The sequence below is a fragment of the Arachis hypogaea genome, chromosome 15 (assembly GCF_003086295.3).
Source record: "Arachis hypogaea cultivar Tifrunner chromosome 15, arahy.Tifrunner.gnm2.J5K5, whole genome shotgun sequence".
Lineage (NCBI taxonomy): Eukaryota > Viridiplantae > Streptophyta > Magnoliopsida > Fabales > Fabaceae > Arachis > Arachis hypogaea.
The window spans coordinates 101008748-101022197 of record NC_092050.1 but is presented as its reverse complement, the minus strand read 5'-3'; the positions used below and the strand labels follow the sequence as shown (position 1 = coordinate 101022197).

At 36.5% G+C, this 13450-nt stretch overlaps 1 protein-coding gene across 3 annotated transcripts; it reads left to right on the top strand.

The window, feature by feature from the left end:
- The first annotated feature begins 764 nt into the window (after nt 1-764).
- Nucleotides 765-4702, top strand: LOC112750439 (S-adenosylmethionine carrier 1, chloroplastic/mitochondrial). 3 transcript variants are annotated; one of them, XM_072218406.1, is made up of 6 exons: nt 2862-3243; nt 3326-3377; nt 3595-3656; nt 3750-3764; nt 3849-3929; nt 4504-4702. In XM_072218406.1, exons 1-6 carry the CDS (start codon nt 3226-3228, stop codon nt 4612-4614), a joined length of 339 nt encoding a protein of 112 aa, XP_072074507.1. In that variant the 5' UTR covers nt 2862-3225; the 3' UTR covers nt 4615-4702. The 3 variants fall into 3 exon arrangements, 2 of the variants coding, with proteins under 2 accessions (XP_072074507.1, XP_025654936.1); XM_025799151.2 differs by lacking the exon at nt 3750-3764 and having other exon boundaries at nt 2865-3243; nt 4504-4671; XR_011873011.1 differs by lacking the exons at nt 2862-3243; nt 3326-3377; nt 3595-3656; nt 3750-3764; nt 3849-3929 and adding exons at nt 765-873; nt 1521-2246 and having other exon boundaries at nt 4504-4630.
- Nucleotides 4703-13450: the final 8748 nt, after the last annotated feature.

Sequence of the window (13450 nt, the reverse complement as noted above, 5' to 3'; positions counted from 1 at the left end):
TACGGAAATACAGAGGGAATTTCAGAGGGATTTTTTGTCAGAAAATAAAAGAAATGAATTAACATAAATTACAGACGGAAAAGAGAATCCGTCGATAATTCCGTCGGAAAAATTAATTTTTTTTCCATAAGAAATGGTTACAGACGAAAAATCCGTCTGTAATTAAATAGACAAAATACTGCGTTTTATTAAATTATTACAGACGAAAAATCCGTCTGTAATTTAAATTTCCTGTCGGAAATATTGAGGTAACCCTAATTTTATCACCACCCATTCACACTCCATTCACACTCATCCCTCGAACGTTTCCAGCAGCCCTCATCCCTCGAACTCTTCTCCTCCGGTAGAAGGTGGTGTCGCCGCCGGCGGGGACAGACCGTGGGTGCCCTCGTCATCTGGGGAAGCTCTACTCGGCCCTCTTCACATCGTTCCTCCTCTTCTCGCCGTTGCACGAAGTTCTGAGTTGAGCTCGTGGCATCGCCGTCGCGAAGGGTTCCTCCCCTCCTCGCCGTCCATTGTTTCTGATTCTTTGCTCCTCGCCGGTTTGTGATTTTGTGATTTAATCTCTGCTCCTCGCCCTCGTTGTTTCTGATTTTGTGATTTCATTTCTGATTTTGTGATTTAATCTCTGCTTCCTTTAATTCTCAAAGGTGCTTGATCTGCGGTTTTGCCTCTTATTTCCATTTCTCTCTCTCTCTCTCTCTCTCTCTCTCACGTTTTCTTAGTAGCCAAACAACTTGTTCTTGTTCTTGTTCTTGTTCAGGTAGTAGTTGCTGTGTGTATTGGCTTTGATGTTTGTGCAAAGGAGTTGAAGATTGACCACCCTTGAAGTTTGGTAAATGTGGTCATTCATATCTTCAAAATTTGCTTCAGGTGCCACTCTTCACAGTTTTTCAGTTTTTCAAACCTAATTTCTCTGTTTATTCTTTTGTTAATTGTTATAATTACTGTTTTTTATTTTTTATTCATATTAATTTCTTGTATTGTTTGCTTGATAGAGTATATTTTCTTCTACGATGATAAGCTTTTTTTCTTTTTTTCAACTTTTTTATTTTCCGATTTGATTTGATTTATTTTGGGGTTGATGGATGATGCTGCTAATCACTTAACTTTGCTTGATTCATGCATCCAGCCATATCCAGTGAGAGAAAGGTTTTGATGTTGTCATGATAGGTTTTAGTGAATTACATCATAGTTTGATTTTATTACTAGCTACTTGGGTTTGTGATCATCCAAGATTATCCCTCTCCAGGTGAAAGAATAACTTCCTCACAAATGAGATTAGGAGAAGACTCTTCCATTAAAATGACAGCTTTTTTCCAAATTGATATATTAAAATGACAAATTTCAGCATGAAAGTTAAATACACCAGAGAATTCGCCAATTAATTTTAGATGCAAAGTGACCTAATCTCCTAACCTCATTTTATTGTATTTTTTAGTAAAGTGTAGATCTAAAACACTTTGATATCAGAAAATACGCATTCAAATTTAAAGCCTGATAGTTTATTTCTAACACAGGTTGGAGAAGGTGGCACCCAACTTTCTGGAGGACAGAAGCAGAGAATTGCTATAGCTGATTGGGAGTAGCAAAGGTGGTTGAGAACGACGTGTTTGTTTTGATGAACAAAGAACGAACATGTATGCTCTCTATGCTCCCATCCTTTTCATTCTCTCCTTCCCCTTTGTTTAATTTTCATTATTGCTTGTTCCCTACTGCAATTAAAAGGAAGCTAAGCTAAGCTAAGCTAAAATACTGTAAGTAATGCTTTATAATCTCTTTTTGACACTTTTTTTTGTTGGCATTATGCTTTATTTATTTATATTTTTTTTGCTGTTGTAAAGATTAATTTTTTATTCAAAAATTGAATACTGCTATCTATACTTCACTTATGGATACTGCTTTGGTGTGGAGTTGACTATTGATAACATCATAGCTGAGTACTTCTGTGACAGATTCAATCTCAAGCTACACACTGTTAGGATCATTGCTTCCAGTTTTGGATTGGCGAATCTTTTCTCCAGGCCCGGTGGAGGGTTCATATCTGATGCAGTTTCAAAGAGGTTTGGAATGAGGGGTAGGCTCTGGGCCTTGTGGCTTTGCCAAACATTCGCTGGTGTCCTCTGCATAATTCTTGGGCTTGTTGGATCTTTGAGTGTTTCTGTTGTTGTTATGATCATATTCTCTGTGTTTGTTCAAGCTACTTGTGGCATGACCTTTGGAATTGTTCCTTTTGTCTCAAGACGGTTTGTGTTCTTCTTCTTCTTTTATTCTCTTTAGAGTTATCTTTAGTTCCATTGAATTGCTTTCCATTTTCTCCAGAGTGTTCTTTTAGTAAAGTTCAGACTCATTGATACAAAGAGGACAAAAATAGAAGTAAAAGAAAAAGTGGAATAGGATAGGTTCTTTTTTCTTTTTGGAAGTCATTGATCATCCTTACCTATGTACTTGGTTGAGATATTGAATTTGATTCTCTGGCATATAGTACATGGTTCATGCATCATATTTAGATTTGGAGAAATATTGAAGCCATTCATGATTTTTTATTCATAAATTGAAGCCACTCATAATTCTTGCTTCTTTTTTATTTGATGAAGTGCGTGCATCAACAATCAACATGCTTCTCAGTTCAATCTTTTGATTACAATATAGGGGGTTAAAATATTTTAAGTTGACTTTTTGAAGCCATTTCTTTTCTCTCTTAAATAATACTTGCTTTGGACATAACTTCTTAGGTGATTTTAGATATAATTGAAGAAGTTGAGAATGTATGAAGCTGAAAATCAGATTTATTGATCTTTTTAATTAGGATTGTTTTTGAAAATCAGATTTTTCTAGCAACATAAGCTGATACAAGAACACTCTTAGTGGCAGTAGTTGTTGTTAGTAATAAAAAAGTAGTAGTTGTTGTTAATAATAAAAAATGTTTAATGTTTGATTATTTATTTCATCTGGAGAATGCAGTGCACTATGTTGGGACTTTGGAAGATGGAACCAAGTTTGATTCCAGTAGGGATAAAGATCAACCTATAAAGTTCACTCTTGGTCAAGGTATTTATTAAAGCAAGTACTGCTTGTTTTTTGATGCCTTGTTTTTCTTGAACAATCAATACATGACTACATAAATTTTTGACATTGATCTTTGAAACCCAGGGGTATGGATCTTTTTTATTGCGGGATTTGCCCTTTGATGCTATTCAGTTTTGCATCTATGAGCAGATTAGGATGAGTTATATGGCTGCGGTAAATTTCTCAAGCTCTATAGTTATATGTTTTGTTGCACTGTATTTCTTGATAGAGGATGTGATTGCCATTCCATTTTTAGGCCCGAAGAAATTTGAATGATCCAGAAAATGCAATTATTGGTGCATTTGCAGGTAATTAAATATTTAAATGACATCAGAAGACTACTCCTATATATATATATATATATATATAGACACACGTGTACACATACTAAGTTGTAGGCTTGTAGCACAACATAGATCCCCATTCTCTTAATTAACCTCTTAAGGTGTGTGATTGCTGCTAACACAGAAGCACTTAAAGCATTATACCAGTGTTAAAATGTGATTAACAATCTTGTTTTTCTAGGTGCACTAACTGGAGCTATAACAACTCCCCTTGATGTCATCAAGACAAGATTAATGGTTCAGGTTAAATAATCCTGTTTCCTACTACTTTTCTTTTGCTGTATTCTTCCTTTTCAATCTCGTTTTCACATGAAACTCGTATAACGCCATATGCAGATGATTCCATGTTATGTACTGTAATCCGCATGCAAATCAGTAAGAATATCCAGTTTCAATTATCAATCCATTAACAAAGTTCTCATTTTCTTCCTAAAGGGATCTGCAAACCAATATAATGGAATCGTAGATTGTGTTCAAACAATTATCAAGGAAGAAGGACCTAGTGCACTTTTAAAGGTATGGGTTTTTTGCTTTCTTGGACACACCAGCTTGAGTGGTAACTTTTAGCATGGTCCAAATTCTCACCAAATTATGAACTGTACCTTAACTGCTCAGAGCAGGTTTAGAAAGCTATTGCCAAAATTGGTTTGCTGATCAGCCAAAATTGAATGCTTCCATTGGTTTGCTGATAAAAAAATTGGTTTGCTGATCAGCCAAAATTGAATGCTATGAACTTGAACTTGAAATACTCATTGTTCAGTAGGTAGTTTAGAGCAAAGTTTTACAATAAAAGGAGATAATTAACAGAAGAGACATACTCACACCGTAGAGAGACCTGCTATTAAGAACATTAGACTCATCTTATTTTTACTTATTGCGGTTAAGGGTGCTTTATTTTTTTTAGCAGCAAAGTGTTAAGAATGATCACTATTGACTATGCAACATATATTCTGGATTTTGTGGTGTGAGTTGAGATTTTGTTCACTATTGACTATGCAACATATATTATGGATTTTGTGCATTATTTGCATCATGGTGTTACATTCTCGATCCTTTATTGGTCAACATCTAATTATTTTAATTTTTTTAGGTACTACTATTTCAGCACATGAATGATCTGGTCTTAGAGAATATTTGTGACCGTGTGAGGAAAGCTGGGATGATGAAGAAGAAGCAGCAGCAGAAAGAGCAAGTGAAGTGAATTTTGCAGATGAGATAAATGGAATTAATACAGGGCCTCCTTCACCAACTTCATCTATTAATTATTAGAGCAGCGAAAATTGTTCAAATAAGTTAGGAAATTGAATAGGAGTTGTTTGCAATATAGGTCTTTTAATTTACTAGTATGAGAAAAATCATTAACAACTTTTAATTTATTCAATAGACTTTGTTGATGTATGTTTGTTTACTTATTATTATAGTTGATGTATCAATACACTTTGTTTATATTTTGAATTATATTGACTTGCTTGTTTATAGTAGTTTTTTTCTTAGTTTGATAATACGATGAATTTGTTTATTTTTTGAAATATTATAAATATTTGAATACAAATTAGATAAAAAATTCTACTAAATTTATATTTATTTTGTATGAAAACAAGTTTATTTTGTAATTGGAAAAATTAAAAAAATTCTATTTTACCTTACTGACGGATTTACAGACAGATTTTCTGTCTGTAATCAGAGTGTGAGATGATTTTCCAAAGTTCAAATTACAGACGGAAAATCTGTCGAAAAATCTGTCTGTAATTACAGACGGAAAATCCATCGAAAAATCCGTCTGTAATTACAGACGGAAAATCCGTCAGAAAATTCATCTATAATTACAGACAGAAAATCTGTCAGAAAATCCGTTTGTAATTACAGATGGAAAGTCCGTCAAAAAGTTCGTCGCCTTCGGGAAATGGATAGAGAATTTACAGAGGGAAAATCCGTCGGTAACTGGTAAAAATCCGTCTGTAATTTTCCAACAGAAAAAAAATCCGTCGGTAAATAATTTCCGACAGGACTTTTACAGAGGGACAAAATCCGTCGGTAATTTCGTCGGTAACCAAAAATCTGTCTGTAATAAAGACTAAATCTGTCTGTAAATTTGTCTGTATTAATCCATTTTCTAGTTGTGGATCTCCTCTCTTGAGTTGATTTGGGACACCTTTTGTGTTGGTTATCCACTTGGTTCCAGGGATGCATATGTCCTCTAGAGCTTGGTCCAATCGCTTATCAAATCTCACCATTCTCCTATTAAAGGATTCTGGATCATCTTGTAGTCGAGGCAGCTTGAAGACCTCTCTTATTTTGTCCAGGTGGAAGTAAATAATCTTCCCTCTGACCATGGTTTGAAAGGTATAGAAGGTGGTTCCAGTCATTCTCTGCTTATCTGTTTGCCACAGATTTGAGTAGAATTCCTGAACCATGTTTCTACCCACCTTTGTCTCAGGATTAGCTAGAATTTTCCAGCCCCTGTTTCGAATTTGCTCTTGGATCTCCAGATATTCTTCTTCTTTCAGATCGAATTTAACTTCCGGGATCACTGACCTTAGACCCATTATTTTGTGGTAATGGTCTGCCTGTTCTTTGGTTAAGAACCTCTCTTGATTCCAAAGTGGTTTTGGAGTGTTCTCTTTCTTGCCTCTTGAAGTGGTTTGTTTTGCCTTAGGAGCCATGATCTTAGTGAATCTCAGCTCAGTGATCACAAAAAATACACCAAACTTAGAGGTTTGCTTTTCCTCAAGCAAAAGAAAAGAAAGGAGAGGAATAGAAGGAGAGTCAAATTCGAGTTATGGAGGAGAGGGGGAGGCCGATTGTGAATTTATAAGAGGGGAGGGATGGGTTCGAAAATTAAAAAAAAAAAGATATGATAGAAGGTATGATTTGTAAAAGATAAATATGATATGAAAAAGATGAAATTTTAAAATTGAAAAGATATGAGAGAATTGAAAAAGATAAATCTGAATTTGAAAAGATAATATGATGGGTTGAAAAGATTTGAGAAGAAATTAAAAAGATAGATGAGTTTTGAAAAAGATTTGAAAAGAAATTGAAGAAGATTTGAGAAAGATTTTTAGGATTAAAGAAAAATTTATTTTTGATTTGTTTTATTTTTTTGAAATTGAAATTGAAAGATGATAAATTGTAACATGTTTATGCAAGAAATTTTGGATGGAACCATGAAAATTTGAAAAAAATTTGAGTTGGAAACAAAACTTCCTCCCCTCCACATTCCTGGCGTTAAACGCCCAGAATGGCACCCATTCTGGCGTTTAACGCCCATTTGCTGCTTTTTTTGGGCGTTTAATGCCCAGCCAGGTACCCTGGCTAGCGTTAAACGCCAGAAAGCCTTCATCACTGGGCGTTTTTCTAAATGCCCAGGATGCTGCAATTCTGGCGTTAAATGCCCAGAAAGGTATCTTTATGCCATTCTGGCGTTTAACGCCCATAATACCCCTTACTGGCGTTTTTGTGCCAGTGAGCTCCTTTTCTCTGCTTTATGCTCTGAATTCTTCTGTAACTCTGTGAACTCCTACAATTGTTAATTAACCTTGAGGATAATTTATATCAAACTCATATAATTATTATTTAAAAAACAAATAAACCTTGCTAATGGCTGGGTTGCCTCCTAGCAAGCACTTCTTTATTGTCTTTAGATGGACCTTACTGGGCTTTTAATCTAGTCTCAGCTTTGAGCATTCTTGCTCAACATTGCCTTCAAGATAATGCTTGACTCTCTGTCTATTAACAATGAACTTCTTATTAGAATCAATGTCTTGAAGCTCCACATAGCCAGATGGTGACACACTTGTAATCACATATGGTCCCCTCCACTGGGATTTTAATTTCTTGGGGAATAATCTGAGCCTAGAGTTAAATAACAGAACCTTCTGTCCTGGTTCAAAGACTCTGGATGACAGTTTCTTATCATGCCACCTTTTTGCTTTCTCCTTGTAAATTTTTGCATTTTCGAAAGCATTGAGTCTGAATTCCTCTAGCTCATTTAACTGGAGTAATCTCTTCTCTCCAGCTAACTTAGCATCCAGGTTTAAGAATCTGGTTACCAAGTAGGCCTTATGCTCCAGTTTCATGGGTAGATGACAGGCCTTGCCATACACAAGCTGGTATGGAGAGGTTCCTATAGGAGTCTTGAATGCTATTTTGTATGCCTACAGAGCATTATCCAAGCTTTTTGCTCAATCCCTTCTACGGACAATTACAGTCTATTTTAGGATTCTTTTTAGTTCTCTATTAGAGACTTCAGCCTGCCCATTTATCTGTGGATGATATGGAGTTGCTACTTTGTGGCTAATTCCATATCGGACCATAGCAGAGTAAAGCTGTTTACTGCAGAAATGAGTGCCCCCATCACTGATTAGTACCCTAGGGACACCAAACCTGTTGAAGATATGTTTCTGGAGGAACTTCAGCACTGTCTTAGTATCATTAGTGGGTGTTACAATTGCCTCTACCCATTTAGATACATAGTCTACTGCCACCAGAATATACGTGTTTGAGTATGATGGTGGAAAAAGCCCCATGAAGTCAATACCCCATACATCAAACAACTCAATCTCCAAGATCCCTTGTTGAGGCATGGCGTAACCATGAGGCAGATTACCAACTCTCTGGCAGCTGTCACAGTTACGTACAAACTCTCGAGAGTCTCTATAGAGAGTAGGCCGGTAGAAGCCACATTGGAGAACCTTGGTGGCTGTTCGCTCACCTCCGAAATGGCCTCCATATTGTGATCCATGGCAATTAATAAAATACTATTTTATGGTTTATCTTGTGCTCAATTGAGTGGTTTTTATCAACTCTTTACCCACTTATTCATACTATTTGCGTGGTTTTACATTTGCCTTCCTAATTATGTGCTTTGATTAAAAACATGCTTCTTTGGCCTTAAGTTCCCTATGTTTAATCCTCTCCTATTACCATTAGATGTCTTGATATGTGTGTTAAGTGATTTCAGAGTTTATAGGGCAGGAATGGCTCAGAGGATGGAAAGGAAGCATGCAAAAGTAGAAGGAATGCAAGAAGTTGGAGAAATTGCTAAGCTGTCCAACTTGACCTCTTCACACTCAAACGGCTATAACTTTAGCTACAGAGGTCCAAACGATGCGGTTCTAGTTGCGTTGGAAAGCTAACGTCTGAGGCTTCGATTTGATATATAATATGCCATAGTTGCCCTGACGCTAAGTGACGCGAACGCGTGCTCTACATGGACGCGTCGCAATAACGAAAAATCAGCGTGTTTAAATTCGCAACCAGCGAATTCTGGGCTATTTCTGACCCAATTCTCGGTCCAGAAAATATAGATTAGAGGCTATAAAGTGGGAGAATGCATCCATTCATAAGGAGGCTTTCATATTCACAATTTTAGATTATTAGATGTAGTTTTTAGAGAGAGAGGTTCTCTCCTCTCTCTTAGGATTTAGAATTAGGATTCACTTCAGTTTATGATTATTTCATCTTCTTCAATTACAGGTTCAATGTTCCTTTTATTTACTTTTCCAATTAAATTTATGAATTCCCATGTTAAGAATTGAATGTTTTATTTAATATAATTTGAGGTATTTCAGATTTGACTTTGCTTTGCTTTATTTAGATGAATGCTTTTAATTTAATTTAGATATTTTCTCTCTTGGCTTTGGTTGAGTCATTGGAAACACTTGAGTTATCAAACTCATTGTTGATTGAAAATTGGAATTCTTCAAGAATTAATTCGAGTTCCAATAACTCTAACTTTTCCCAAGGAAAGACTAGGATCTGAGGAATAAAAATTAATTCATCCACTTAACTTACCTTCATAGTTAGAGGTTAACAAAGTGGGAGAAAAATCCAATTCTCATTACAATTGATAAGGATAACCAGGATAGCACTTCCAGTTTTCATACCTTGCCAAGAGTCTATTTTATAGTTATTTATTTTATTCTTATTATCATTCAACATACTGCTTCCTTACTTTCAAAACCCCCAATTTACAAAACTCATAACCAATAATAAGAACACCTCCCTGCAATTCCTTGAGAAGACGACCCGAGGTTTGAATACTTCGGTTATCAATTTATTTAGGGGTTTGTTACTTGTGACAACCAAAACTTTTGTAAGAAAGGTTGATTGCTTGGTTTAGTAACTATACTTGCAACGAGAGTTTACTATAACTTCTAAACCATCAATCTTCAGTTCTTCAAAATGGCGCCGTTGCTGGGGAATTGCAAACGTGTGCCTTATTATTGGTTATTGTAAATATTTTCTTTTTGCTTGTTTATTTGTTTTATTTTTGTTTTTATTTTAGCTTTTTCATAAATTAAGAGGTTATTGGTTTTTATTTAGTTATTAAAAAAAATTTTCAAAAATTTTTTTTTTTGGTGTTCATCTTGATCTTCAAGTTGTTCTTCGTGTTCATCTTGACCTTCAAGTTGTTTTCTTCGTTTTGATCTAAAAATTTTAAGTTTGGTGTCATTTTATTGTTTTTCTCTTTCCTCATTAAATTCAAAAATTCAAAATTTAAAACTCGAATTTTAAATTTCAAATTTCAATTTCCAAAATTCAAATTAAAAAAAAATTAAATTCAAATTTCAAAATTTCAAATTTCAATTTTTAAAATTTAAATGTAAAAATTTAAAATTCAAATTTCAAATTTCAAAATTTAAAATTTCTAAATTCAAATTTTAGATTTAAAATTTAAAATTTCAAAATTCAAGTTTCAAAATTTAATTTTCAAATTCAAAATTTAAATAACCTTTTAATTTAAAATTTGTTTTTATTTTCATTTTTAATTTTTATTTGCTATTATGAATTCTCACCCCCATCACTTTGAGTTTGGTTCCAATGCTGTTGCAAGGAATGGAAATTATAACAGGAACATGCATCAAGGTCAAAACAATCAGAGATGGAAGGAGCCAAGAGGATCTGATCAACCCTTTAGGCAACAACACCTTCCAGGATACCATGGACAAAGACCATCCTACAATGCATGCCAAGACAATAGATATGGTGGACCCCCTTATAGTTACCAGCAAGCTCCATCATATGCCAATGAACCACCTCCTCAAAATAGCTTTGGACCACCATACTCACAAGCCCCTTACCACCAAACACCCTCATATGATCCTAACCCTTATCCACCATACCAACCACCTTGTGAGCCATATGAACCATATCAAGAACCACCACTTCCTTATGTACCATGTCCATATCCATCACCTCAAGACTCAACAGAGCGTTTCAAGGAAGCAATGGAAAGACTTAATGCAACCCTTTGCCAGCTGGACCAAGCAATAAATCAATTACCTTCCAAACATTCGGACATTCAGGGAACCCCCATGCCTTCATGTGGGCAATCTAATGAAGAACATAGCATAAAGGAGATACTAGAAACTCCAGTGGATAGTAAGGAGCATGACTTTGTACTGGAACAAGTGGAGAAAGTCGAAATTATCGAAGAAGAAGAATTGGTTACAGACTTAGGAGATGTTGAACCTCTATGGGAAAGTCAGGTTATAAAACCTCCTTCCAAGGCAATTGAAATTAATGCTGAGGAAGGTGTACAACCTCTAAGGCATACCATGGTTGAAGACTTGGAAGAGGTTGATCAAGAAATGGAGACTAAAGAAGCAGAAGCACAACCTCCCATACCCTTGGTGAGCAATGAAGAAAAGATTGAACTGGAAGAAAGCTACCAAGAGGAAGAGGTTAAAATTGAAGAAGCTTGCAAAGAGATGGAAGTTGTCAAAGAAGAGCACAAGGGAGTGGAGCTGGAAATCACCTTGCCAAAGTTATTGAAGACCCCTCCCCCTAAGTTTCCATCATCCTTCACAACATTCAAGTGGGTAAAATTCATATCCCTTAGCTTTCTAATTCCACTTGAATATGGGCTACTGGAGACGGATGGTCAACTTAGAGCTCTTTGTGGCATAAAGAGTAAGAGGAAGATGGTCAGTGGTAAGAATTGTCCTACAAGGTTCATTATGGTTGGAAGCTCAAAGTTTAAACGCAAAGGTTGGTATAAAGCTCAACTGAATGGGTCTAGGAAGTTGGTTGGCCGCTTTAGTGAGAATTCAGATTGCTTGCCACCCGGATGGAATCATGATGGTCAACAAGAATACGGGTGCAATAGCAAGGTTTGGGATCCTGGAATCTGTTCTGACATCCAACACCCCGGGAGCCTAAGAATCTGTTTGAAGCTGCTCAAAGGCTTTATGTGCCTAGTTTGGGATCCCGGAGGCCATTGGAATTACAAACATTGGTGGAGATTCCTGGATGAGTTCAAGCACAAGCCACCATAACAGGAAGCTCACCAAATGTCCAACTTAAGGACTTTAACTAAAAGTGCTAGGTGGGAGACAACCCACCGTGGTATGATCGTTCCTTTTTCATTTTTATTTAGCTTTATTTGTTTTCGAGTTTTATTTTATTTTATTGTATTGAACCTGGAGTTTTGCATAACATTCATATTAGCATTGCATTCTGCATTTTTCATGCATACAAAAAAAAAGGTACGCACGCGACGCGGCAGCGTCACCAGTACATTGGAAAGAAAAGAAATCAAATAGAAAGTCACGCGAGAGCGTGGCTGGAGGCGCGCCTTTAGCATAATTTGACCCCACGCGACCGCGTCGCTGACGCAACCGCGTCATGTGGCAAAAGAGCCTTCCACGCGTCCGCGTCCCCCACGCGACCGCGTGGCTCTGTGGAATCGACGTAAATAGGTGTATGGCAGTAAGTTGGGCTGGAATAGGACTGGAATGGTGCTAGACGCACAAGTCCTACGACGCGACCGCGTGCCCCACGCGTCCGCGTTGCCCTCCGATCTTGGCCATCCACGCGATCGCGTCAACCACGCGACCGCGTCACCCAATATTTTGGTCAAAAGAGTTTCGAACAGAGAGTTGTGCGAGCACGAGGCTACCCTCGCGCCACTCGCACAGGTCATGTCATGCATCCGCGTGACCGACGCGACCGCGTCGAATCATTTAAGCTCTGCTCGCGCGAACGCGTACCCCACGCGTCCGCGTCGCTCGCGCCGCACAGCTCATCCAACTCTGCCAAAAATATCTTATCTTTTTCCTTCCCAAATCTTAATTTTTCTTCTATCTTTTCTTCTTTCTTCTTTCTTCTTTCTTTCTTACTTTATTTCTTTCACTTCTCATTCCTTTTCACCTTCATTCTATTTTACTTAATTTATTTGCATATTTCATTCATTGCATTTTAATTTTGTGCATATTTTTATTTTTCTTTTCTAAATTTCTTATTTTACCATTGGTGTTAAATATTCTTATTCAACTGTTGCATCTTTTCTTGAATTATTTTGGTGCTAAGTGACTTGTTTTACACTATGGGATGATATTAATTATCTGCCAATGCCAATCTTTTATGATACTTGCACTTCATTTGCATTGACATGAACTTATATTGATATTTTCATTACCCACACTCCTCCCCTTTGTTGCAAATTTTGTACCACTGGTATGCCATGGCTTCTATTGTTTTCTCACGTACATGTTGAAGCTTCCATGTAAATGAGACCCTTTTCATTTGGCATTAACCCACCCATACTTGATTTATTTTCTTATCTCTATTTCTGGGTTACTTTTCTTCCCTTTTTCTTTCAGGATGGCCACCCGGAAGGGAACCGGAAGACGTTTACATGGGGAAACAAGACAAGTTGGAACAACCCATCCACCTGCACATCTCAGCATGCACCGAGGACGGTGCAATCTTTAAGTGTGGGAAGGTTGATACCGATCTCCATGGGTTAGTTACTCTTCTATCTCAACACCAACGGTTTATTTTCCTTGTTAGTTGTTGCATTTGCATGTTTGATTGCATGATTATTTGATTTTGTGCATATTTTACCACTTGGTTGAAGAAATATTTTCTTTTTCAAAAAACTTTCAGAGCATTTCACTAATTTGAATAAAATTTAATGTTACACTTGTTTGAAGAAATATTATACTAGAACATGGTTTAGAGCTCGAACACATAAAACCTGTGAGATTTTTGAGCCTATTTGAATTGGTTGCATTTTACCAACCAATATT